The sequence below is a fragment of the Ochotona curzoniae genome, unplaced genomic scaffold (assembly GCF_017591425.1).
Source record: "Ochotona curzoniae isolate NIBS_2020 unplaced genomic scaffold, NIBS_Ocur_1.0 scaffold_2453, whole genome shotgun sequence".
In the NCBI taxonomy this organism is placed as follows: Eukaryota; Metazoa; Chordata; class Mammalia; order Lagomorpha; family Ochotonidae; genus Ochotona; species Ochotona curzoniae.
In genome coordinates, this window is record NW_024467094.1 from 32,965,112 (window position 1) to 32,989,128 (window position 24,017).

The window sequence follows — 24,017 nt, forward strand, 5'->3', positions numbered from 1 at the left end:
ATTACACAGTTACTATTCATCCTCTTAAATGAAAAGCCACAAAACAAAATTAACAACAGGAAGAAAAAGAAATTAACAACATCTTGAAGTTAAATAACATGTTACTGAATGACTAATGGAAATGAAAATCAAGAACCCTCTTGAAGAAAATGATGCTACAGTATTATGATCTATGACTCAGTTAATAATTTAATGAGAAGAGAGTGTTTTGAAGAGATGAGACTAACAAAAATGTTCCACTGATCTTTGTTGGTAAGATGTGTCTCCTGTAGGTGGGTTTCCTTTGCCTTTGAAAATGAAATAAAATTCTTCCACAGTAAAGAAAAGTTAAAAGAATTTGCCTCTTCCAAACCTGCCCTATACATGATACTTAAAGATGTTCTCTTGACAGAGAAGAGGAATAGCACCCACCAAAATGAAAAGCAAATGTAGAGAACATCCCAGCAAAATAACAGAGGACTAAATCAATTAACCCACTGCTAAAATTACAAGACCAAATTACCACCCATTCATATTAACCCTGAATGTAAATGGCTTAAACTCATCAATCAAATGTCAGATTAGTAGAATGGATCAAAAACAAAACAAAACAAAACAAATACATCTTAAAATCCAAAGAAAGATACTCTATCAGGTTAATAGTACACTAATCATTTGTAACTTACTATCAAGTGATAAAATGACCCATTGGACCTTGAACTGGACAGTAACCACACACTGCAGAGTAACAAGAACAAAAAGGGACTTGGGGCCATCTTAGCCCAACCTGTGGAACTCCATGGCCTTGAGGAGGTGCCTGTCCCTTCTGAGCCACACTTCCTCATCTGGAAAAAGGATTACATGCTTGAATCACTCCAAACCCTTTAAGTTACGGAAGGCTTGGCTGACACTGTAAGGTCCCACAGCTTCACCTGCTGTGATCCAAAGGAACCATCTGAAGACACTGAGATCCATACGGGGTCCCCACATTGACTGGCTTCTGAAAGTGCCAGCAAAGTCCCCTCTCGTCATCACATCTGTCTTAGTCAGATGGCAAGACAGAGAGATTCAGGGCTGTCTATGCAACACTGAGATCTTTGTTGATTTGTCTGTGACATCAGTTCTGGCATTTGTGCCCTGAGCATCATTCCAGAAAAGGCTAGGCAGATGCTTGGAGCCCACTACCCAGCTTACCACTAAAGTAAGAAAATCTCTCTGATGGCTCCTGGCTGTGGGAACCAACCTGGCTCCCCACCTGCCTTATTTCCCTTTTTGAAGGCTTCTTCATCTTCCCCCAGACCCTCTAATCCTGCTTCCTGGGTTCATCCAAACATGCACAGTTCATCCAAGGGTGGCACATGGCTACACTTCTCATTGCATGTCTTCCACACTCCTTGACGTTGCTGCTGTGAGCCAGAACACAATGGGGACTTGCCCTTCTTCGAGGACCTCAAGGAATGCCAATGTGTCCAGTCAGTTTCCCATGAGTGTAATGAAAGCCCTGGTGCCAGATAACCTTCTAAAGAGGCTGATATTTCTTGTAGTTCTGAAGGTTCAAGGCCATGGCACAGGTATCAGGTCGGCTCTGGCAGGTGGCAGAGACCTGTGAGAGAGGGAAAGATTCTGTCACCAGACAGAAAGGCAAAGAGGGATTCAGGAGTCAGGCTCCAGCTTTTGTAAAAATCCTCTCTCGTGAGCGCAAACTCGGAATCACTAAAGCTCCAGCAGTCTCTGCCAAGGCAGAGCTGCCAATGACCTGGGGCCAACACACAAGCCTTTAGGTGATGCGCTCCATCTGGACCACAGAGGTGATGTTTGTTTCCGTTCTCCCACTAAAGGAAGAAGTCAGGAGACTTGCAGACAGCTCGGGCTGGGTGTCAGCCACCTGTCAGTTCATTTAATCCTCATGGCAACCTTAGAGATGGATATTATCAATTCTGTTTTTTCTTTTTTTTTTTTACTCTTTCCATTTTTATTATATTTTTGACAATCTTTGCATAGTTATTTTCAATTCTGTTTTATAAATGAGGAAGCTAAAAACTCAGATTAGGTAACTTGCCCAAAATCACCTGGCTGGATGGGATTGAATTCAGATCTTTCTAGTATGATAACTCACCACTTCCTCTTGCTTTTTCACTGCAGGTGAAGAAGCACTTAGCACCTGATCCCTGGCAAGTGACATCCTAAAAGCACACGATGAACCAGAGCAGGTACGCAAACACACAATGAATGCCCAATGGACAAGGGCAGGTAAACGGACACACACTAGACAAGAATGGACCCGTGCCCTCTCACAGCTGCTCAGCTACATGGAAGCAATTTGTGCTCTTGGGGGAAAAAAAAAAAAAACAAAACTTTTCATCTATGACTGCCTCAGCAGGCGAGATCTAAAGAAGTCCAAAGATTCTGAGTGAGGACTCCCCCTGGCTGCCCAGGTCAAGTTGAGAAAGGAGGCCAAAGGGCAGGTCTGCCACGCGGAGGCCAAGCCTTTCCCTTCCAGAGCAGACCTGCACCACCTGCCCAGGTGATCCGGCCAAAGTTGGCGCTGGAGGGTTTCTGGCAGGTGGACGTTGGCCGGGCAGCAGATCGGTTCCAGGCACAGCCTTGGGGGCAGGGTACAGAGCTGGGAGGTGGACCCATGAGGACAGAGCATGGGAGGGTTGTGGCACAGGCTGGGAACAGCACCCCCTGACAGTGCAGATCTGGTGTATGGATGGGAGGAATGCTGGGGAGGCCGAACGTTTCTGCTGAGGCAGCATCCCAGCATCTGACAGGGCGGCTTCTGAGGGCAGGTGATGGGGACCGGGTCCCGCAGAGGTGACCTTGGGCAAGTTATCCAGCCTCTCTGTCTCTCACCTTCCTCATTGATAAACCAATGTCCATAAAGTCAGCCTCAGCATCTGGACTGAAGTAAATGAGCTACTCCACTTCATTTTCTCAAACTAGTCCCTGTTATGCAGTAAATGCTCATCAAATGCTTGTTAGTCTCTAGATGTTAACTAACCAATGTCTACTGGGTTTCTATGGAAGAAACTGCCCTAGGGGTATGCATTGGGTTCAGAAATTAAGATGTTTGCTTGGGGGATGCCTGTATATCATCTTGCAGTGCCTGACTCAAGCCCTAGCTCTTCCACTTGTGATCCAATTTCCTGCTAATGTGCATCCTGGGAGCAAGCTGGTGATGCTGATTCAGGTCCTGGTTCCAGGCTCCTGGCTTCAGCCTGGCCCGGATCTAGCTGATATGGGTACTTGGGGATTGAACCAGTAGATTAAGATTCTCTCTCTCTCTGTTGCTCAATCATTCAAGTAAAAGTAAAAATAAATTTTAAAAAATACTAAGGGCCCTGTGTGGTGGCCTAATGGCTAAAGTCCTTGCCGTGAACGCTCCGAGATCCCATATGGGCACCGGTTCTAATCCTGGCAGCCCCGTTTCCCATCCAGCTCCCTGCTTGTGGCTTGGGGAAGCAGTTGAGGACGGCCCAAAGCCTTGGTACCAGACACACATGTGGGAGACCCGGAAGAGCTCGTGGCTTTGGATTGGCTCAGCACCGGCCGTTACAGTCACTTGGGGAGTGAATCATCGGACAGGGGATCTTCTTCTGTCTCTCCTCCTCTACATATGTATCTGATTTTGCAATAAAAACAAACTAATCTTTTTTAAAAATGTTGAAAGAAGGCCCAATAGCCTAGTGGCTAAAGTCCTCACCTTGCATGCGCCAGAATCCCATGTGGGCTCTTGTTCGTATCCTGGCTGCTCCACTTCCCATCCAGCTCTCTGCCTGTGACCTGGAAAAGCAGTCGAGGACAGCCCAAAGCCTTGGGACCCTGCACCTGCATGGGAGACTTAGAAGAAGCTCCTGGCTCCTGGCTTTGGATTGGCTCAGCTCTGGATTGTGGCCACTTAGTGAGTGAATCAACAGACAAAAGATCTTTCTCTCTGTCTCTCCTTCTCTCGGTAAATCTGACTTTCCAAATAAATAAATAAATAAATAAGTAAATCATTTTTTAAAAATGTTAAAAGAAACAATCGTACTTCTTTTATTCACAGTTTTGTGAGTTGGCGTCTAGGCTGAGTTCTGTGAGTTGGGTCTTCAGGTGGGTCCCTCATGTGGCTACAGGTATGGACAGATGAGCTAAAGATGGTCTCCCTCCCAGGCCTGGGGCTGCTGTCAAAAAGAGCACCTGCCGCCGCCATGTGCTTCTTGGAGGGTTCTTGTCACAGTCCAGAGGTGGCAAACCGAAGATGTTCCAGCCATAGCCCAGAGATTGCATCACAGTATCTCATGTCCCATCAGGCCAGGTAAGATACAAGAGGACACTCAGACTCAAGCATTGATGGCCGGACTTGGTTGGGAAGAGAGCCAGAGTCAAAGGCAAAGTCAGGAAGCTTAGCCACCAGAATGATCTCCCACACGGGGCAACAGATATGCAAGCAGGTTCTGTTCTGGGGGCCTTGCTGGTGCCCAGAGCTTGGGATAAAAGCCAAAAGAAGGGGCAAGAGAACAGCACTGCAGGGTTTATAAGTGATCAGCTGGTGGCCCAAGTTCAGAACCATTAAGTGGCTTGGAACCATCAGATTCAAAGGAGCCCTCACATTGAATGAGGGGTGTGAGCCAGTGAGTTGGAAAGGTTTTATTAGCTTGACCTTGAAATATGGTCAGAATCTGGACAGATGGAGTTTGGAAAAAGGATTTTGCTGGAGCAACAAAGAAAACTCAGGGCATGTTTGAGAGACCCAACCCCATTTTGAATATCTGGGATGTGGGGACTGACCAAGGCATAAGACTAAGGATATAAGCAGGGGTTTGATTGTGTATGAACTTGAGTTTGAACTTCATTCTGTAGGCAATGGAGGAACCACTGAATAGTCCCTAGAAGGCAAGTTAAAGGACTGTGTCCTGTGTCGGCTCCTTTGCAAGTTCCTACAGAAGGGCTTGGCCTGGGGAGTGAGGAGAAGAGAAGGAAACCATTGGATAATGAAGGGTCTCATGGAGATAGAGCGAGGGACTGGTCAGCAACAAGAGTCAAAAATGCAGGGAAGGGCACAGGTGTCTAGCCCTGTGGTTAAAAAGCCAAGGAGGACTCCATATCCACCATTAGAGCACCAGGCTTTGAGTTCCGGCTCACCCCACCCACCACTCCAGCTTCCAATTTAAATAGCTTCTGGAAGGCAGCGCAGCAGACTCGAGCAGTTGAGTTTCTGCCACCCTCACGGGAGACCAGGGCTATGTGATACTCAACTTCCTCTGGCCCAGACCTAGTGAATGCACTGCAAGGGTTTGAGATAGTAACTAGCAGATGGGAGCTCGCTCTCTCCCTCCCTCCCTGTATCTGTCTCTCTTTCAAACACATAAATGAAAATACATAGAGGTCCCAATGGGTCACTACATACAGAGCATGACGAAGCTTCTAAGAGGACTCCAAGTTGTCAGGCTCAGAGCCTGTAAGACAGCAGGGGATGTTGGAGATTCAGTTCCCCAACAGGCAAGTGTGGGGGCAGAACAGGTCTGGCTATCCACCTGATGCCCCACTGGGGGCCAGTATCATATGACCATGGAAGGAGGAAGAAGAGTAGAGCGGACCTGAGTAACATCGGAGCCAACAGTTCAAGGTAGTTACTGCCACCGTGTCAGGTAGAGCCTGGTGGTTAGGGAGGAGAAGGCAGGACCAAAGGCCAGGCTGCAGATCTGACCTGACGAGGCCTTGGGGACCTCCGAGTGAGCGAGGAGGCTGAAGTGGCACAGGGTTTAGGAGCCAGCCACAGGCATCCTGCTGTCCCAGATCCAGGGCCAGAGTCATCCCCGGACTCACACAACCCTGGCGCTGCCCTCGCTTTCCACTTTGGACCTGCTAAGGTAAAAGCAAGCTTTGTAGCCTCAAGAATAAGGCAAGCAAGGAGGGAGAGGGAGAGCAGGCTGGATTCCCTCTGACCTGCTCTCCCTCTGGCAACCGGAGACTTGCGTCTAGAGGGACAGGCATTGGCTTGATGAATGGCCCACTACGGGAGCCCTGCTGTTTCTACAGCTCAGAACTGTTCCAAGCCTGTACACACACACACTCTTTCTCTCTCTCTCTCTCTCTGGCAAGATGCAACCTCACTAACCTCACTGTTTTGCTGACACTTATGCCCCTCCTTGCCTGCAGCACGGCCTTTGTTGGGGAGCTCTCCGAGTGGGTGGGGTGTGAGTGAAGTGACTCCAGGACTATCCATGTCCTAATTATCTCCTCCAACCCTGCTCCGGAAGCAGGGAAAAAAAAAAACCAAAAACTGGGTGTACAACAGGAGCATTTAGGGTGGGATGAAATGTCTCCAGCAATTGAAGGAAGGGTTCATTAAGGGACAACAAGGACAGGGCAGGGGGAGGGACAGCCAGGGACTGGAAGTGGCGGGAAGGGGCTATTGGGATCTGGCCGGGAGCCAGGTTCCAATGGGAAGCTGCCACCAGTGATGGGCGGACGGGGAAGGGTTCTCGGATACACCCACTGCCTGGGTCTGGGCTTACAAGGTATCCACAGGTAAGAGGAAGATGGACTTAGAAAATTCTTCCCGGATATTTGTTTTCAGTCATGTGAAAGGACCCGTTTTGAAAATATTCCTGTTTTAAAAATAGGCCCAACGGTTATCTTTTCCTTCCGGTAGTCCTGAATCATTGACTTCTGTGAGATAACCAGCAGCCAGGCAGCCCCCTCGCTGACCTCCAGCTCGGCCAATGTCAAGGCTACACAGAGGGCAAGGGTCTCTGGATTTTGTAATAAGTCCTGGAGAGAGGATGGGGGATGGGGACCAGTGTCCTGGGCCGGGAGTGCAGGGAGCGAGTGTTCGAATGTTTGAGGCAGTCTTCCCAGGAAACGCACCTTGTGCCCCCGTACCTGCTCAGCTCAGCTCCCAGACTCTCCCTCGCTGTGGCCCAGCTACCTGCCCCTCCTGCTTCTGCCGGTTTGCTTCTTTCAAAGAGTCATTGCTTTGAAACCAGGAGGGACCTCAGCTGCCCCCGGGGTCCAGGTCAGGACAAGGAGGGAAATGAGACCTTTTCAAACCACCGGACCACATTTTATTTTTGGGAAATCTTCCTGGCTACTACAGGGCAGTGTCCCACTGCCAAAGTTGTTTAATTCCTGCCAGGAAGGAGGCAAGCCTGCAGGGCTTTGGCCCGGCCCAGGGCTGCCTGGCGCCCCTTCTCCTCTTCTCTTCCCCCCCACCCAACCCCGTGCAACTAGGGACTGGTGGCGGGCTGCAGGGTGTCTGCTGACAGGCAGGGCAGCAGCTCTCAGGGAGGTGGCATGAGGAAGAGGGCAGACAGGGAGGAGAAGGGCAGGCTGGAGTCCCCCTAACGGTCCTGGTGTCTGGTGCTACGGGACCAGGCAGCCCCTGCAGTGGCGGGAGGAAGAGCGGGAGGGGGAGCAGTGCTGGGAGCTGTTTGCCACGGAAGCAAACGTCTCCGGGTGTATTTTTCCGCAGACAAAATGTCCAGCCCATCCTGAGAGCCACGCTTCCCCCACCTGGTCAACAGATGCCCAGTTCAAGGTCCTAAAACTGAACTTTCTCACCGCGCCAGAGATAAGTCAGCCATTTGCATGCTTTAGCAATAATTAAACCACCTCTCCCCACACCCGTTTTCCCCAGCACGCTTCTTCTAACAGACTAACGGGGTCGCTTATTCAGGAGATGACAGCCATGGAATGGGCCAGTTCCTACTGTCCACCACTACCCATCTCCCCAGTTGGTCACTTGGTAAAGGGGAAACACCTCAAAGAGGTAAAGACATCATCAATCAACCCAGCAAGCAAACCACACATCCTACAGGCATGTGTCCCTAAAGAGACTTTTTTGTTGTTCAGATAGGAAGCTGTGACTGTAAGGCAGATCTGTGCCCCTGCTAAATGTACATACAAAACTCATTCGACAGGTGACCACTGAGGAAAGTAGAAGTGACCTCTCTCCTAAAAGGACCGAGGCCCAGCCAAAACACAGAACTCAGCTGTAGCGAAAATCAGATTTTCTATTGGTAAGATGTGCAGTTGGGGATGACCCACAGAGTGTAGGCAGCTTCTCTTGCTTGCTTTCCTATTGGCAAAGGAACCAGCTGGACACAATGCGTCAGTTTTGTTCTAGGCCAGGAAGGCGCCAAGACACTGAAAGCAGCTATAGTGACTTTTTGTAGTTGTTGCTGTAAGTTTTATTTATTTATGTGAAAGGCAGAGTGACCAAGAGAGAAGGGGTGAGAGAGATCTCCCATCTGCTGGTTTACTACCCAGATGCATCCACATGCTGGGGTGAGGAGGCCAGATCTAAGCCAGGAGCCAAGAATTCCATCTGGGTCTCTCAAGTGGGTGGCAGGGGGCCCAAGTCCTCAAGCTGTCAGGGTGCTGGATGGAAAGAACAGCGGGAGCTTGTTGGTGCTCTGACGTGTGATGCCAAGTTCTCATGGCACAAGTTAACCCGCAGAGCCACAGTGCCCACGCAGCTGCGGTTATGTAGCAGCAGGTGGACATGCACTTCCTGGGGCCTCCTTCATGTGAGTCTTAACACAAGAAACCTGCAGGGTCAACACCATGGTGTGGCAGGCTAAACCTCTGCTGATGGTGTCAGCATTCCTTATGAGCGGCGGTTTATATCCCTCCAATCTGGCTCCCTGCTTATGGCCTGGGAAAGCAGTGCAGAGATGGATCAAGCCCTTGGATCCCTGTACCCACAGGGAGCCCCAGAAGAAGTTCCTGGTTCCTGGCTTTCCACAGGGCTAGCTCAAGCTATTGTGGCCATTTGGGGAGTAAACCAATGGATGGAAGATCTTTCTCTCTGTAGCTGCCTTGCCAATAAAAATAAGTAAAATAAAATAAATTTTAAAAAGAAGCCCACAGCTTCTGGGTGTGAAGGAAATGACCAAGAAGAGATCAAAGGCTCTTCCATGGGCTTCACTTGCCAGACCCCACGGTTCATTTCCAGAGCGTGAGCCTGCATCTGTCCACCTGAGACCAGCTTTCAACACAAGGACACTCCCCACAACCCCAGCTCAACAGTGGTGCCATCTGACTTCCCAGTACCAGCAGAGAACAATGATCATATAACTTGGAGTTCCTTGGCAAGCCAGGTGCCAACCTGCCCAGGAGATCAGCTGAATTAAACTGGAAACCTTCCCAAAGAAGAAGATGACAAGAGTTAGAGGAGTTGGTTGGGCTTATTTACTTCAGAAAAAGAGAGCGAAATCCCCTCCAATGAATCTTCCCAAATGCCTGCAATAGCGAGGGTGGACCATGCGGAAGCCAGGAGCAAGAACCTCCATCTGGGTCAGTGTGGGCAGAGGCTAGCATCAAGACCCAGAGCAAGGAACAGAATCTCAACACTCCCATGTAAGACTTGGGCATGTTTTCCATGGGGCTAACCACCTGCTCCCTGGAGACAGTTCTATAAATTAGCAAGCCCTCCAGTGACGCAAATGCTTCACCTGCAACCACCACCCTAGGTGCCACAAGATCTTAGAGGGCACACGCCATCTCTCATCAGTTGGCTTTTGGGGAGACACAGATCCTTTAGGGTCTCTCCTCTTTCTGCACATGATGAGAAGTTGCAGGAGGAGGCAGGAAGCAACTGGGGTCTAACAATCAGTCCTATTCCATAACCCACAGTTTCTCTGCTTGATGAGGCAGCCTGCCAGAGACACTTCCACCGGCTCTGTGTGTCCAGCCTGGGATATCAGCTCCACCACACGTCTCTTTCCACTCTGTCTACACCAGAGTCCTCCATGAGGCTCTCGGGAAGGTGAGTAGAGCACACAACAACAGGACCCTGCCCCAGGCTGAGGCCAAGCTCAGATAACCTGGGGCAGAGCTGCACAGCCAGTGTTTTATCAGAGGGATCTCCCTTGTTTGTCCTTGTCTCACCTTAGATCATGGTGCCCCCCAGGGGGCACCACAGAAGTTACACAATGCTTTCTAGGAAGATCTCCCATGTAGAGGGAAGGGGCAGCCTTGGGCAGGTCTGGCATTGCAGAACACACATATCTTAGCCCTCCCATACCACCAATCATAGGCAACCTCAGCAACCCAGCAGCCACTTCCAACACCTGCTGTCCAGACTGGGTGTGGCAGGAGAAGGCTGCTGGGGCCAACAGGGACAACATGGCCAAGGACAACTGGGGTCTCCTGAGCTAGAGGAAGGCCTCGTCTCAGGGAGGAGGGCTGAGGCTCATGTCTCCTGGCTAATGCTTTAATCATTTCCAGCATGGAATGCTAATAATCTTAACAACAGATTCAAGGGCTCTGGGTTTTCCCTTGTCCCCAAACTAACCCTTACATGTCACTATGAACTGACTGGCAGGAAGTGCAAGCCAAGTCTTAAAAGTTTTATTCTCCTCTCTCTGGCTCTTGTCCTTGAAAAATGTGCCTTTAGAGCCTCGTGCAGTAGCTCAATTAGCTAATCTTCATCTTACAAGTGCCAGAATCCCATATGGGCACAAGTTCAATTTCTGACTGTTCCACTTCCCATCCAGCTCCCTGCTTGTGGCCTGGGAAAACAGTTAAGGACGGCCCAAAGCCTTGGGACCCTGCACCCGTGTGGGAAACCCAGAGGAAGTTCCTGGCTTCTGGCTTTGAACTGGCTCAGTTCCAGCCATTGTGGCCATTTTGAGGAGTGAACCAGCAAACCGAAGCTATTTCTCTCTGTATCCCCACCTCTCTGTAAATCTGCCTTTTAAATACAAATTAATTATTAATTAATTAAAAATAAAATGTGTGTAACTTTCCCCCTCCTCACTACTGAATCCTAGGTAACTCAGTGCAAACTAAGGACATCAAAATTAGAACCAGGGAGAAGGGGTCACATATATTTGAAAGCTCAGGTAACACTAGCTCGTCTTCAAAAATAACTGAAATTTTCCAACAGTTTCTCCAAAGTTCCAAGTTGTTGCTTTGCTGGCATTCTTGTTTAAAACCACATGCATTCTCTCTCTCTCCTTCCTTCCCTCCCTCCCTCTTTTACAAAATATATTTATTTCTATTGGGAAGGCAGATATACAGAGAGAAGGGGGATATAGAGGGAAAGATCTGTCAACTGGTTCACTCCCCCAGGTAGCCAAAACAGCCAAAGTTGAGCTGATCTGAAGCCAGGAACCAGGAGTTTCTTCCAGGTCTCCATGCAGGTGCAGGGTTCCAAGGCTTTGGGGTTGTCCTCTGTTGCTGTTCCAGGCCACAAACAGGGAGCTAGAAGGGAAGTGGAGCAGCCGGGACATGAACTGGCACCCATATGGGATCCCAGCATATGCAAGGTGAAGGTTTAGCCACTAGGTTATTGCACCAGGCCCATATACATCTCCTTAATACTACATGGACACCTGTTCTATTACTTAAACATACTTGATAAAGCCCCCAAAGTGCTCAACTTTCAGGCTACTTGATCCATTCACAAATGATTCTTTCTGGCCCTAAGAGATTCTGAACTACTGTTGGGGAAAGGGCTGTTCTAAGGAGCAAACCCCAGGCCCTCCATGCAGCTAAGAAAGGGCCAGCCAGGTGGACAACAGTTCCCAGGACAATCAGATTGACCCCATTTTAAGATGGGTGACTTCAAAGCTTCAGTATCTGCAGCATCATAACTTCGTGGTCCTCAATGAAGTACAACGTGATCACACACACTTCACAGGATTTAGACTGGCTTGTGCCTCTGACCCGGTTTCAGGGTCTCGGACGGCAGCCCTTGCACTGCAGAGCGGCGTGCCAAAGTTAATCATTGGCCGTGCTGTGTGCATGGCTGATCAGGCTGTTTTTGTGTGCCTGTTTTTCTATTTTACGTAAATCAGCCTGAACATGTTCACATCGACCTACTGGTGATGCACCTTTGATCAATACATTTTAGACAAAAGTACTTTTTGAGTCCAAAGGTCAGGGCTGGGTTGACTTGCCGGAGGAATACAGGGTGCATAAAACAGGGGCAAGGCGCCGACTGATAGCAGAGCAATCACCACCAAGCCCGGAGCACCTGCAAGGGCTGTTTCCTGGGGGTGCCGAGGGACGGGGGATGGAAGAGGGAATGGATGCTCTCCATGACTTTGGAATCCAGTCCACGCGCTACCTGCAGGTGAATTACCAGAACTCCCAGGACTGGTTCATCTTGGTGTCCGTTATTGCTGACCTCAGGAACGCCTTCTATGTGCTCTTCCCCATCTGGTTCCATCTGCGAGAAGCTGTGGGCATCAAACTCCTATGGGTGGCTGTGATCGGAGACTGGCTCAACCTTGTCTTTAAGTGGTAAGAACTTTACAGAGAGGTGAGGGGCAGGAGTGGGGCTGGACCCGTCCTTGCACCTGTGGCAGCTGTCCCTGGGTTCTACAGGAAGAGCCTCGAGTTTGGATCCTCTACAGATGGGGGGAGGACAGAGAAAATCCTACGAGTTGAAACTGCAAGAAAGCTGATTTTAAACAAATTGAAGGAATGGAAAGACAGGAGAATCATTAAAAGTCTTGAGTAATGAGTTTAAGCAAAAAAAGTCTAGTTTTATTACTTTGAAGTAGAGTAAGCATATACAGGTAGATGCATGAAAGAAGAAAGATAACATGTGAAAAAGGAATCAGGCGGCTCCAGAAGCTATTGTTTGGCTGGTGGAAGGGCCTCCAGAGAACTGGGCTCCAGCCCTCATCCTGCCACCTGCCAAGCATGTCCTTGGAAAGTCACATCAGCTCTCAGAATTTCCAGGTTTAAAAAAAAAATGATTTCTTTTACAGACACACGCACACACAGCTCCCAGGCACGGATTCACTCTCCAGATGTCTGCAGTGATCAGGACTGGGCTGAAGCTGGGAGCCAGCAGCTCTGTGCAGGTTTCCTACATGGGTGGCAAAAACTCAACTGCATGGGCCATCATCACTGCCTCTCAAGGGCCTGCATGAGCAGAAAGCTCGAGTCATGAATTGGACCCCAGGAATCAAACCACGGCTTCCCATAAGGGACACGGGTTTCTTAATTGCTAGGTTAGATACCCATCCCTGATATTCAGTTCTATCATCTGAAATCTTAAGGCTATTTCTGGAACCTGAATGAAAACCATAGTGAACACAGATGAAAGATTCTGTATATGCCAGCCCAAGTGCTAAGTGCTCTTCTGGGAATAACTCCCAAGCAGTTCACCGATGAAGAGACAAAGCACTGGTCTAAAGGACTCCCCAGCCCAACCTGCTTAGGAAGTGAATGGCAGAGCCAGGACTGAAGCCCAGGAGGGCCAGCTTCAAAGAACTGGATTGTATCCAGGCCTGATTAATATATCGACTTTGGGAAAAAGAAGAGAAGCCCTGGTCTTAATATTTGGGAATTTCCATCCCATAGATACTCCCATTATAACCATTTTCAAGTGGCTTGCCAACATCCCAAGTATTTAACAATACTCTCTTAAAAAAAAACGAATCATTTTACTTTATTTGAGAGGCAAAGAGAAAGAATGAGATAGAGAGCTCCCAGCTGCTGTTTCACTCCCCAAACGGCCACAATGGCCATGGCTAACACCGGAAACCATGAACCCAGCTCAGGCCTCCCATGTGAACAGCAGGAATCCAGCTTCTTCAGTGACCCACCATTACCTCTCAGGGTCTACGTTAGCCGGAGGCTGGGGTGGGAGCTGGAACTAGAGGTGGGTATCGAACCATGTACCCTGTCGTGGAAAGCAGACATCTTCATACTCCTGATCGTCAGCTCTTATTGGCCAGGGCTGGCTGACTTTGGCTTATGTCCAGTTTGGCCTCTGTGGCCTCATCTGGAAAAATGAAGGCATCAGCCACCCTCCAATCCTTCACTGTTTCTAGAACCATCTGAGTCTACCACAAGGATCCTGGTGCTCTCTTTTAGCCAAAAGGTTCTGACTTCATAAACGATAAAACTCTTTTAGAATAGCAAAAAGATTTCTTCTCTTGCCAAGCTCAGGGTTGATCGATGGAATTACTAAAACCTGCCGGCTCAGCAGCAGGGCAGTAGAAAACAGTGCTGGCTTGTGCCAGGCACGTGATCGCAGTGGGGGCCCTGGGGCAGACGGCAGTGAGGCGGCTGTCACTGCTGCCAGGGTGGAATCCTTGTTCCACCTTTGTGGTGCTGGTGTTGGGGTGGGGAGGGGCACTCTGACCTTCGGCACCTGCTTCCACAGTGGGAGCTGTTGGTCCTTTTCAAGGGAGAGTGGCCTGTCTGGGAAAGAGAGGGTACAGAGAGCATTCCTGGAGTTCTGTCCCCACAGGGAGCGATCCTGGGAATTGAGGTCCCATCCCCCAGGGAGGTTGATCCCTGGTGCGAGGGGGCAGATGTCAGGGGAGCCCACTGTGTTTGCAAGTCCAAGATGTACACTGAATGCATCCTGCCAAGACACTTTTTTTTTTTTTAATTACATAGCTGCTGTCATTGCTGTTATTTAGGATCTTGGGTTTATATATTTATATCTGAATAGATAATAGTTTCAGACAGTTCAAAATTCAAACATTATAGAGAAGGCTGTGCTGTGTGATTTCTCTCTCCTGCCCCTCCACAGCCACTTGTTGCCCCCTTCTGCAAGGAAACATGTAGGCATACTTCAAAAAGGCAGAAAGGGGCAGGTGTTGGGCAGCAGCGAAAGCAGTCCGTGAGATGCTCACAGCCCGTGTCGGAGGCGCTGGTCCAAGTCCTGGCTCTTCTACCTCCACTTTCGTTTCTTGCTAATACACGCCTTTGGAGGCAGCAGCTGACAGCTGTTATTTGGGTCCCAGGCATTCCCTCCCCTCCACCTGAGCCCCATCTTAAGTTCCAGACTCCTGACTTTGACTGACCCAAAATGGGGTATAAACCAGTAAGTGGACAATCTTTCTCTTCCTGTGTCTCTCTGCCTTTTAATTGAAGTGAAGCATAAATAAATAAACAGATTTCTGTTAAGTTCATGGAAACTGAAATTAAAAGCCAACTTTATTTTAGCGTCCACTTGGAACCCCCACATCCTATATGAAAGCACGTGGGCTCAGGGTCTGCCTCCAGTTCTGATGCAGCTTCCTGCTGAAGTACTGAGGAAGCAGCAGGTGATGGTGGCTCAAGTATTTGGGTCCCTAATACTCTAGCAGAGTCCCTGGCTCTGGACCTCTGTTTGGCCTAAGCCCTAGTTGTTGTGAAAAATTGGAGAGTGAACCAGCAGACGCAAGATCAATGTCTATCTTCTCATTCATTCTGCCTTTCAGAAAAACAAAAATAAACTCTTGAAAAGTCAGAAATCAGGGTCTGACAACCAGCATTCCACAGGGGACTAGCCAGTTCATGTCCCGGTTGCTCCACTTGTCATCAGCTATCTGCTTATGATCTGGGAAAGCAGTAGAAGATGACCCAAGGCCTTGGGACCCTGTACCCACATAGGATACCCTGAAGAAACTCCTGGCTCCTGGCTTCTGATGGGCTCAACTCTGGCCATTGCAGCTACTTTGGGAGTAAACCAGTGGATGGGAGGTCTTTCTGTCTCTCCTTCTCTCTGTAGATCTGACTTTCCAATAAAACAAATAAATCTCAAAAAAAAAAAAAAAAAACAAACACAGCTACTTCAATGTGGTATGTGGATGTCTTAAGCACAAGACCGAATGTTCTGATCTATGAGATTTCTGAGACACCTTCAGAGGTATTCTCAAGATAACAACCTCTTAAAGACTCAGACCTCGCATTAAAACCTTCAATCAGTGACGCCAACCCCGGTTCTCCTCCGCAGGATTCTGTTTGGCCAGCGGCCATACTGGTGGGTCCTGGACACCGACTACTACAGCAACACCTCGGTGCCGCTGATAAAGCAGTTCCCTGTCACCTGCGAGACTGGCCCAGGTGAGACTGCAGCCCCGGAGAGCCAGAAGCTGGGTGGGGCCTGGCTGACCGCGGGCACCTCATAGCAGCATCCATTGTGGAGGAAGTCGATTTTGCAGGGACATGGGCTTCCTTCGGTGTAACTCGACCAAGCCTTCCTGCAAATCAGCCTCGTGTTCCTAGAACCCTAATTGCTGATCCAGGGAGGCCCCTGCACCTCCTGCTCCCTCCATCCTGGCAAAGGGCTTAGAGGACTGTCCCATGGCCCTCTGTCCAAAGCAAGAAAACAGAAGAATCAGGGTCCTTGGCTTCCCTTTCCAGCAGCCTGGCCCAGGACATAAGGGTTTCCAAGTTGACCATCTGATTCCCAAGCCTGCCTTTTCTTAGTCACAGCCAGAGAGATTGAACTAAGTCAAATGATGGGTTTGATTTTTCTATTACCAGCACAATTACCACACACACACACAGCGACAAGAGAGCAGCCCTGAGCTATTCCCCCTGCAGACCCTCGTTCCCCTCAGTGCTCACCTTAGTCAGTGAACAAGACAGACCCAAAGGTCCTTGTCCATTGTGCAGCTCAGATTGAAATGCAAGGACATCTCAGTACACCAAAGTCCTGAGTTAGGCCTAGGGCTGCTCAGAGCTGAAATTGCATATGCAAAGAGCTTCACCTATAGTGTCCCTAGCCCCTTTGGTAAGCAACGGTGATGGCTCAAATGAGTGGGTCTGTGCCATTGTGCTCTTTCTTTCTCTAAAAAAGAAGAAGAGGAAGAAGAAAATGAATGAATGATAGAATAGACATAGGGGTGGAAGACTGGATACATGGTGCCTCTTGGCATTCTTCCAAGTGGAAATCTTGTTATAGGAAAAAAATGTGGGTTTTTTTTTAATTTTGACATGCACTGTTTTTGTTGTTGTTTTCTTTTGTTTTCATTTATTTATCTGAGAGGCAGAGAGAGAGAGAGAAGGTCCCATTTGTTGGTTTATTCCCCCAAATGCCTGTAACAGTCAGGACTAGCAAAGAGCTCTGAAGTCAACCCAAGCCTTCCACATGGTGACAAGGGCCCAAATATTTAAGCCAGGATGGTTGCCGGGGTGTGCGTAAGCAGGAAGCTGGAATCATCTGGAGCCAAGCCTTGGACCCAGGCACTGTGACGTGAGATGTGGACATCTTAACCACCAGACCAAACACTGGTCCCCAAGCGGAGATCTTCCTGTCTTGAATACATTCATCTCTTTTCTACTCCGCAGGGAGTCCCTCTGGCCATGCCATGGGTGCAGCAGGTGTGTACTACGTAATGGTCACATCCACCCTCTCCATCTTTCGGGGGAAGAAAAAGCTGACCTACAAGTTTCGGTAAGAACTCGCTCTGGGGTGTGGGTGAGCCATGGGGAGCCGACGGAGGTTCTCTCTGCAGCTAGCACACCACTTTCTCTACCTTGCATTGCAACCCAGCCCCTACCATGAGCTGGCCCTAATAAAAGCTGCGACCCTTCTGCTGAGGTGCTCATGAGACCTGGAATAGTTGTGCAACCTGTTGTTTCACAGACAGGGAGCTGAGGGCCTTGACGGGGCTTCTAAGGAGCAGACAGCCAGGGGGCCACAGGGCTTCAGAAACAGGAACTTCTGGAGGTGGGTACCTGTGTAGGTCACAGTAAACAAACACCTGAGCCCTTCCCACTGCAGAGTGGGTATGCAGCTGTTGTACGCATTCTCAGTTATCATTGGGAGGACTTGCTACCAGTCCCAGGCATCTCAAAGCTCTGGAGCAGGGACCCCAGTATGGATGGCATCCAAAGTTGTAAGACTCCACCATCCCTGTCCTGATTGTTCTGTTTTGGAAGCCCCCTCCACACCCACCCCCCGGGCTCCATGACAACGGGCTCTTCCGTTGCAGGTTGCTGAGCATCGTGCTGTGGCTGGCCTTCTGGGCTGTGCAGCTGAATGTCTGTCTGTCGCGGATCTACCTCGCTGCTCACTTTCCCCACCAGGTTGTGGCCGGAGTCTTGTCAGGTATCAGCTGTTCCAACTCTCCCTCTCCTTCCCCTCCAATCTGATTAGTTCCTAATCCGGACAAAGCTCCGGAATTCCAGCCATGCTGTGTGTGTTGTCACAGATGCAGGCTGTGGCCATTTCAGTGAAAGATTTGGAGAGATTCATTTCTACATGTGTGCCCCAGATCTGCTGATTAAATGTGGTCCAGAAAAACTGCAAGGCATCTAATCAAGTCACCCAATTGAAATTCTTGAATTTTTTTCCCGGTCTGGAATATATAGGCAGTTCCTGATTTAGTTCTCAGAGTATCTACCACATTTAGCAAGTTAAAACAGTGCCCTAAAGAAGGTCTTGGTTTAAATACATTCCCATTTGCAAGTCCAGCAGTTGATCTTAGAGAGTTGTGTGTCTCTGTGTTTTCTTAGAGGAAAGATTAAGGTGAAGTATAAGAAAAACATGTTGATCTTGTGGGGAGGCACTGGGAAGCAGGAGCTTAAGAGAAATGGTGGGCTCCCCATCCCTCCCCCAGGAAATGAAGAACGGTCAAAGAATACTGTTGAGAGCAAGGCAACCAAGGGTCTCCTGGCGACCAGGAGTAACACAGCAGTTAGCACCTCCTGCCACATCAAGTGAAAAACCTGGGGATATCTAGGGTGGAGACCATTCTCAACTGTGTGACAGAGGAGCTAGATTCACAGCTTCCTACTGGCACAGAGAGAACAGAGCCCGAAAGGTGACATTAGGGAAGTCAGCATAAGGAAGGAAGAACTTTCTAGAAGTCAAATCCATCCAGAGCTGTAAAGCGGCTAGTGGGAATGAGCTGTCTGCTCCTAAGGGTCTTCAAGCAGAGACAGCGGGTCCCCTGGCAGGAAGCCTGCATACAGTGGGACTCTCCTGTTCGGAAGTTTATGCTGGAGACACACCTGGGAACAAGCCAGGCTTCCTGGCAGTATGTGGTGATTTAGTTGGCACAGTGGCAGGCCAGCCTGCCCAGTGGCCCGTTGTTCCAGATCCAGGACAGGTAAGGCACAAAACAACCGCCCCTTCTCATGGTCACGCTTCCTCCCGCTCAGGCATCGCCGTGGCAGAAACGTTCCGCCACATCCAGAGCATCTACAATGCCAGCCTCAAGAAATATTTTCTCATCACCTGCTTCCTGTTCAGCTTCGCCGTCGGTTTTTACCTGCTGCTAAAGGGGCTGGGCGTGGACCTGCTATGGACCCTGGAGAAGGCCAAGCGCTGGTGTGAACGGCCCGAGTGGGTGCATATCGATACCACACCCTTCGCCAGCCTGCTCAAGAACCTGGGCACCCTCTTTGGCCTGGGGCTGGCTCTCAACTCACGCATGTACAGGGAGAGCTGCAAGGGCAAACTCAGCAAGCGGCTGCCCTTCCGCCTCAGCTGCATCGTGACCTCTCTCGTCCTGCTGCACCTGTTCGACTCTCTGAAGCCCCCTTCCCAAGTGGAGCTGATCTTCTATGCTCTGTCCTTCTGCAAGAGTGCCGTCGTGCCCTTGGCCTCCGTCAGCCTCATCCCCTACTGCCTCGCCCGGGCCCTGGGCCAGACACACAAGAAGTCTTTGTGAGAGGTGCAGAGTACATAAAGCCTGTGACTGTCGCAGCCTGAGGGGGCATCGAGGTCTTCTGCCAGCCCACCTGGAGGCCAGAGGGGTTCAAAGTTAGCTCCAGTGCCCTCCCTTCTTTTGCCATGCTGCTCATCTGGGGGATGAGGCTTTTGGCAAAGCTCATGAGGTTATCTGAGAATGCCTTGACAACCAGAAGTTGGGTCAGTCTGGATTTCTCCCCGAGACCTACTTCCTTATGGTTCTTCCGACAGAGACGCAGGACAGTAAGACGCTTCCAGGCGGGGATGCTCACACATCTTGGCTGGACATCCCGGCAGAGATTTTTCTACCCTTGCTCATCCTGATCAAGTCAAAGAGAGAGCAAATTTGATAGGAAAAGATAGCAGGATAGAAGAAGAGTTGTCAGGATCTTATATATTATGCAAATTATATGACAAACAATGTGGCTCAAACTGCCTCTAGTTTTTAGGGGAGGAAGTGTCTGGAAGGGCAGACCGACCTGAAAGGGGAGGAGTCGCTGGGGAGTGGGCTAACTCTGTCTCTGGCAATTTACTGCTCTAGACAAAACGCCACCATGTTGTCTTTAGATCCTGAGTGTCTCTGGTGACCTCAGTAATTGCGCTGGACCAGGTCAGGGAGGCACAGTCAGCTTTTCTCTTCCTCCCATCTTCCTCTCTGTCAGCCCAGCTATGCTGTCTCCCAGCGTGTCCCAGGGACTGCCCCGCTGCTCTGCTGCGTCCCCACACGCCCAGAAAGTGACCATGGTGCTTCTGTAGGCTTCAGTTACAAGCTCGGAACTCGGGCAAGATGGCAAGGAGGAAGGCGGGCTCCCTCTCTCCAGAAGGTCACTCCAATGTTACTTATGATTCCTGGAGGGTAGAATGACTCCTTTCTCCATCCCAAGACAACCAAGAGCACATCTGTAGAGGAAACGCTGAACTCTCCCTGGTCTGCTTTCCAATCTGAGCTGAGGCTACTTATTTAAAACGCCTTGTTTTTGCTACCAATTATACAGAATACCATGTATTGTCATCCACGTCAACCATCCTGCTTTGAACATCTTAGAAAAATATGTGTATGCAGTATTTTATTAAACAATGTTTTATTTAAACAATGAAGTCTGGCTGATGACTGTGTCCTAGGCGCATTGTGATCCACAGGGTCTAATTCTGGCCCAGCTCAATTTTCCAGCTCTTTCTTGGTTTCCCTAAACAAATAATTTGGTTTCTCTGTGCCTACGTCTTCCCTCTGGAAAAGGAAAATGGTCCATCCTGAGTCCAGCAGGAGTCCTAGAAGCAAGGTTTACGATCCACCCATAGGACACAGGTAGAGTCCATTAGCATAGCCAGTACTGCCCAGGACTGGCCATTACCTACCAGGCCACAGGTCAGCCGGAGGCGTTCTCTAGAATGATTGCCACTGGAGGACAGACAAGCAGCAAGGTCAGTGTGAAAGCAAGCTGTCGGGGCATGCAAGTGGTAGCGGCAGAATGAAGGTGGGCAGACGCTGGGACCACGAGCCTGGTGTCAGCAAGGTTCCTAGTTATAGTCTCCACAGGCCAGGTCACAGCGCCGAGGAAGGCTCGGGGAAATGGTACAGGTTGCAATGTGGGTCACAGCATCCTAAATCCAGGCTTCTCGCACTGAGGGCCTCGTGTGCGCACCATAACCCTGGATCACCCGAGGCTGAGCTCTGCTAATTCACTCCAGAACTCAGGAATGGATATATTTAGGGAAGGTTGAGGTCTCCTGCTGGGTCTGGGTGTTTTAGCAGTGGAGACTAAATCTCCCAGAAACTGCATGGGTCCCAGCCAGGGAGAAAGGAAATGATCTGATCTGTTTGAATTGGGCCCCACAGCTTAGACACAGCTCCATTCGTGATGATTCATTTATTCTCAAGGACCAAGTCCAAGTTCTCAGTAAGAGTCTGGCAGAAGGTAAACAGTGCTCCCATCATATTCAACCTGTGAAGTTGATAAGGACACATACTAACAGAGCTACTGCATGTTCGCCAAATGCCAGGCTCTGTCCCATGTGCTTTATTTCTACAATTCGCTCACTTGATTTGCCCAACGTCTCTGGGAGGTGCATACTATAACTCATCCTCATTAATATACATGAACAAGCACAGAGGGGCTAGGAGCTTGCCCAAAGTCACAGAGCCAGCTTCAGGATCCCGAGTTCATACCTGACCTTCCACCCCTCTTCTCAGTGCACTTCATTGATGCTACCCTTCAAACACCAGATACAGGAGTTTGAATTCAGACAAGGGAAGCTGTGATTCATTCTAGCTGAAGGCCGTTATAAGAGAGGGGGCCAGTTTTGTGGTGCAGCAAGTTAAAGCTACAGCTTATGTCCCCAGCATCCCTTCTCAGGGTGCTGGTTCAAGTTCCAGTTATTCTGCTTTCCAACTAGCTCCCCACTCACACTTCTGGGAAGACAGTGGAAGATGGCCCAAGTGCTTGGGCCCTGCCATCCTGGGTGGAGTTCCTGCCTGGCATCCGGCTTCCCCAGCCCTGGCTATCATGCTTATTTGGGGAGTGAACTGGGAGATGGAAGATTTTTCCCTTTTCTCCCACTCTAACACTCTGCCTTTTCAAATAAGTAAATTTTTTTTTTTAAAAAAAAGTCCTCCCATGGAGTAGGGTTTGCTTCTAAATATGGAGACACCACAGTAAAATATATATATATATATATTTAGGAAAATATCACTGTGTTAGTTTAACAGTGTTTATAGCAACTTTGGCTTTAAAAAAAAAAAAAATCCATGCAGGTGCAAGCCCAGTAAGACATTAGTCAAAATGCCCACTGCTCACATCCAAGGCCTGGGTTCAAACTCCAGGCCCAGCGTGTGCTCCACCTTCCCTCTACCACAGACATGGGGGGCAGCAACGCTAGCGGGAGGAACTGGGTTGCTGCTTCTCCCCTGGGAAATCTGCATCGAGTTCCTGACCCTGTGGCTTAGAGATGGAAATTTGGGGAATGAACCAACAGATGGGTTTTCTAGGGTATCTCTCAAAATAAAAATGAATGAATAAATAAAAACACACAACGGTTTTGAATATCCTCAGAAAATTGCACAACGAGTACCATGAATCATGTTAAATAACATTTTGTGTCACCTCAGAAAGAAAACCACTACAAGTCACTCCCACTTCACTGCCCACTCGTCCCGCCCTAGGCCACCGTTAGTCGGCCTGCTCTCACACAAGCTTACCTGTCCTGGACGTTTCATGTGGCTGGAAGTGCAGAACGCCTGGCCTTTCATGACTGGCTTTTTTGATTTCCCATAACGTTTGCAAAGCCTATGACATTGCAATATATACTGGGTCTTCACTTCTTTCTTTGGATCTGCCATATTTTGTTTATTCACTCATCAACTGATGGCTATTTGGGTTGCTTCCCCTTAGGGGTTATTATGAATAATTCTGTTGGGAACATTTGCTTACTAGTTTTTCCATGGATGTCTGCTTCCATGTCTCTTGGTATATCCCCAGGAGTAGAACTGCTGGAGCAAACAGCGACTATTTCACCCCTTCAGGAACTGCTGGACTGTTTTCCCAAAGGGTTGGCAAGGAAAGCTGCCACAGCACGTTGGTTTTGCCATGCCTTTTGTGTCACTGTGTATTCATATCCTGTATCATAACATTGCCTCCTCTTCGCTTTGCAAGTTTCAAAGCATGATTGATCAACGCGTTTTTACACCATGCAATGCCAGTGAGCTCCTCTCACTTAGGCTGATAATGATTTTTTTTGTTCCCACCTGCGTTCTGAGAAGATGGGAAGACCCGAGTGGACAGTGGAAGTTCCAGCACTCATGGCTGACTGGCTGCTTTTCAAACAACCCTGACAAAATGTGTTGACTTGCTTTCTGATCGCCACGGCTTCAGCTGCTGAATTATTAGTAGGCGTTGATTTTTCTCTGTAGTAACTGCTAAACCAGGACAGGTGCCTTGAGGGCCTGCATCTGCCAGCTGAAAGGGACACTGGTTCATATCCAGGAGCTCTTCAAGAGCCTCTGGGGAACAGAAAACCCTCCGGCCAAACTGTCTTATGGTGATTTTGTTGAGGAAAAAAAAAATTGACTGGAAATCATAGCTAACAAAAGTCCCTTCCAGTAGATAGCCAAGAACATAATTCCATTTACATGGGGAAGGGGGACCAGTAACAGAAAACCCAAAGTTCCAAATACATCTGGGGGGAAAGACAGAAGACCGTGTCTGGGGTGGGGCATTGACACAGAGGTTCGGAGGCTCGTTGGGATAGCCACAGCCCTTCCCACAGTGAATTATTCTTCCTAAAAATACATATATACTTCTAGGGCCTGGCACTGTAGCCTAGCAGCTAAAGTCCTTACCTTGTACATGCCAGCCTCCCATGTGGGCACCAGTTCTAATCCTGGTAGCTCCACTGCCCATCCAGTTCCCTGCTTGTGGCCTAGGAAAGCAGTCAAGGATGGCCCAAAACCTTGGGACCCTGCACCTACATGGGAGAGCCAGAAGACGTTCCTGGCTCCTGGCTTTGAACTAGTGCAGCATTGGCCATTGTGGCCGCTTGGAAAGTAAATCATCAGATGAAAGATCTTCCTCTTTGTCTTTCCTCCTCTCTGTATATCTGACTTTTCAATAAAAATAAATAAATCATATATGTGTGTATATATATATATATATATGAAATGTAAACCTTT

At 49.1% G+C, this 24,017-nt stretch overlaps 1 protein-coding gene across 1 annotated transcript; it reads left to right on the forward strand.

Moving 5' to 3' along the window:
• Positions 1-11,928: 11,928 nt before the first annotated feature.
• On the forward strand, positions 11,929-20,449 carry LOC121169984 (glucose-6-phosphatase catalytic subunit 1). The gene is made up of 5 exons (XM_041000836.1): positions 11,929-12,219; positions 15,662-15,771; positions 17,002-17,107; positions 17,649-17,764; positions 18,820-20,449. The coding sequence occupies exons 1-5, from the start codon at positions 11,990-11,992 to the stop codon at positions 19,329-19,331; spliced, it is 1,074 nt and encodes a 357-aa protein (XP_040856770.1). The 5' UTR covers positions 11,929-11,989; the 3' UTR covers positions 19,332-20,449.
• Positions 20,450-24,017: the final 3,568 nt, after the last annotated feature.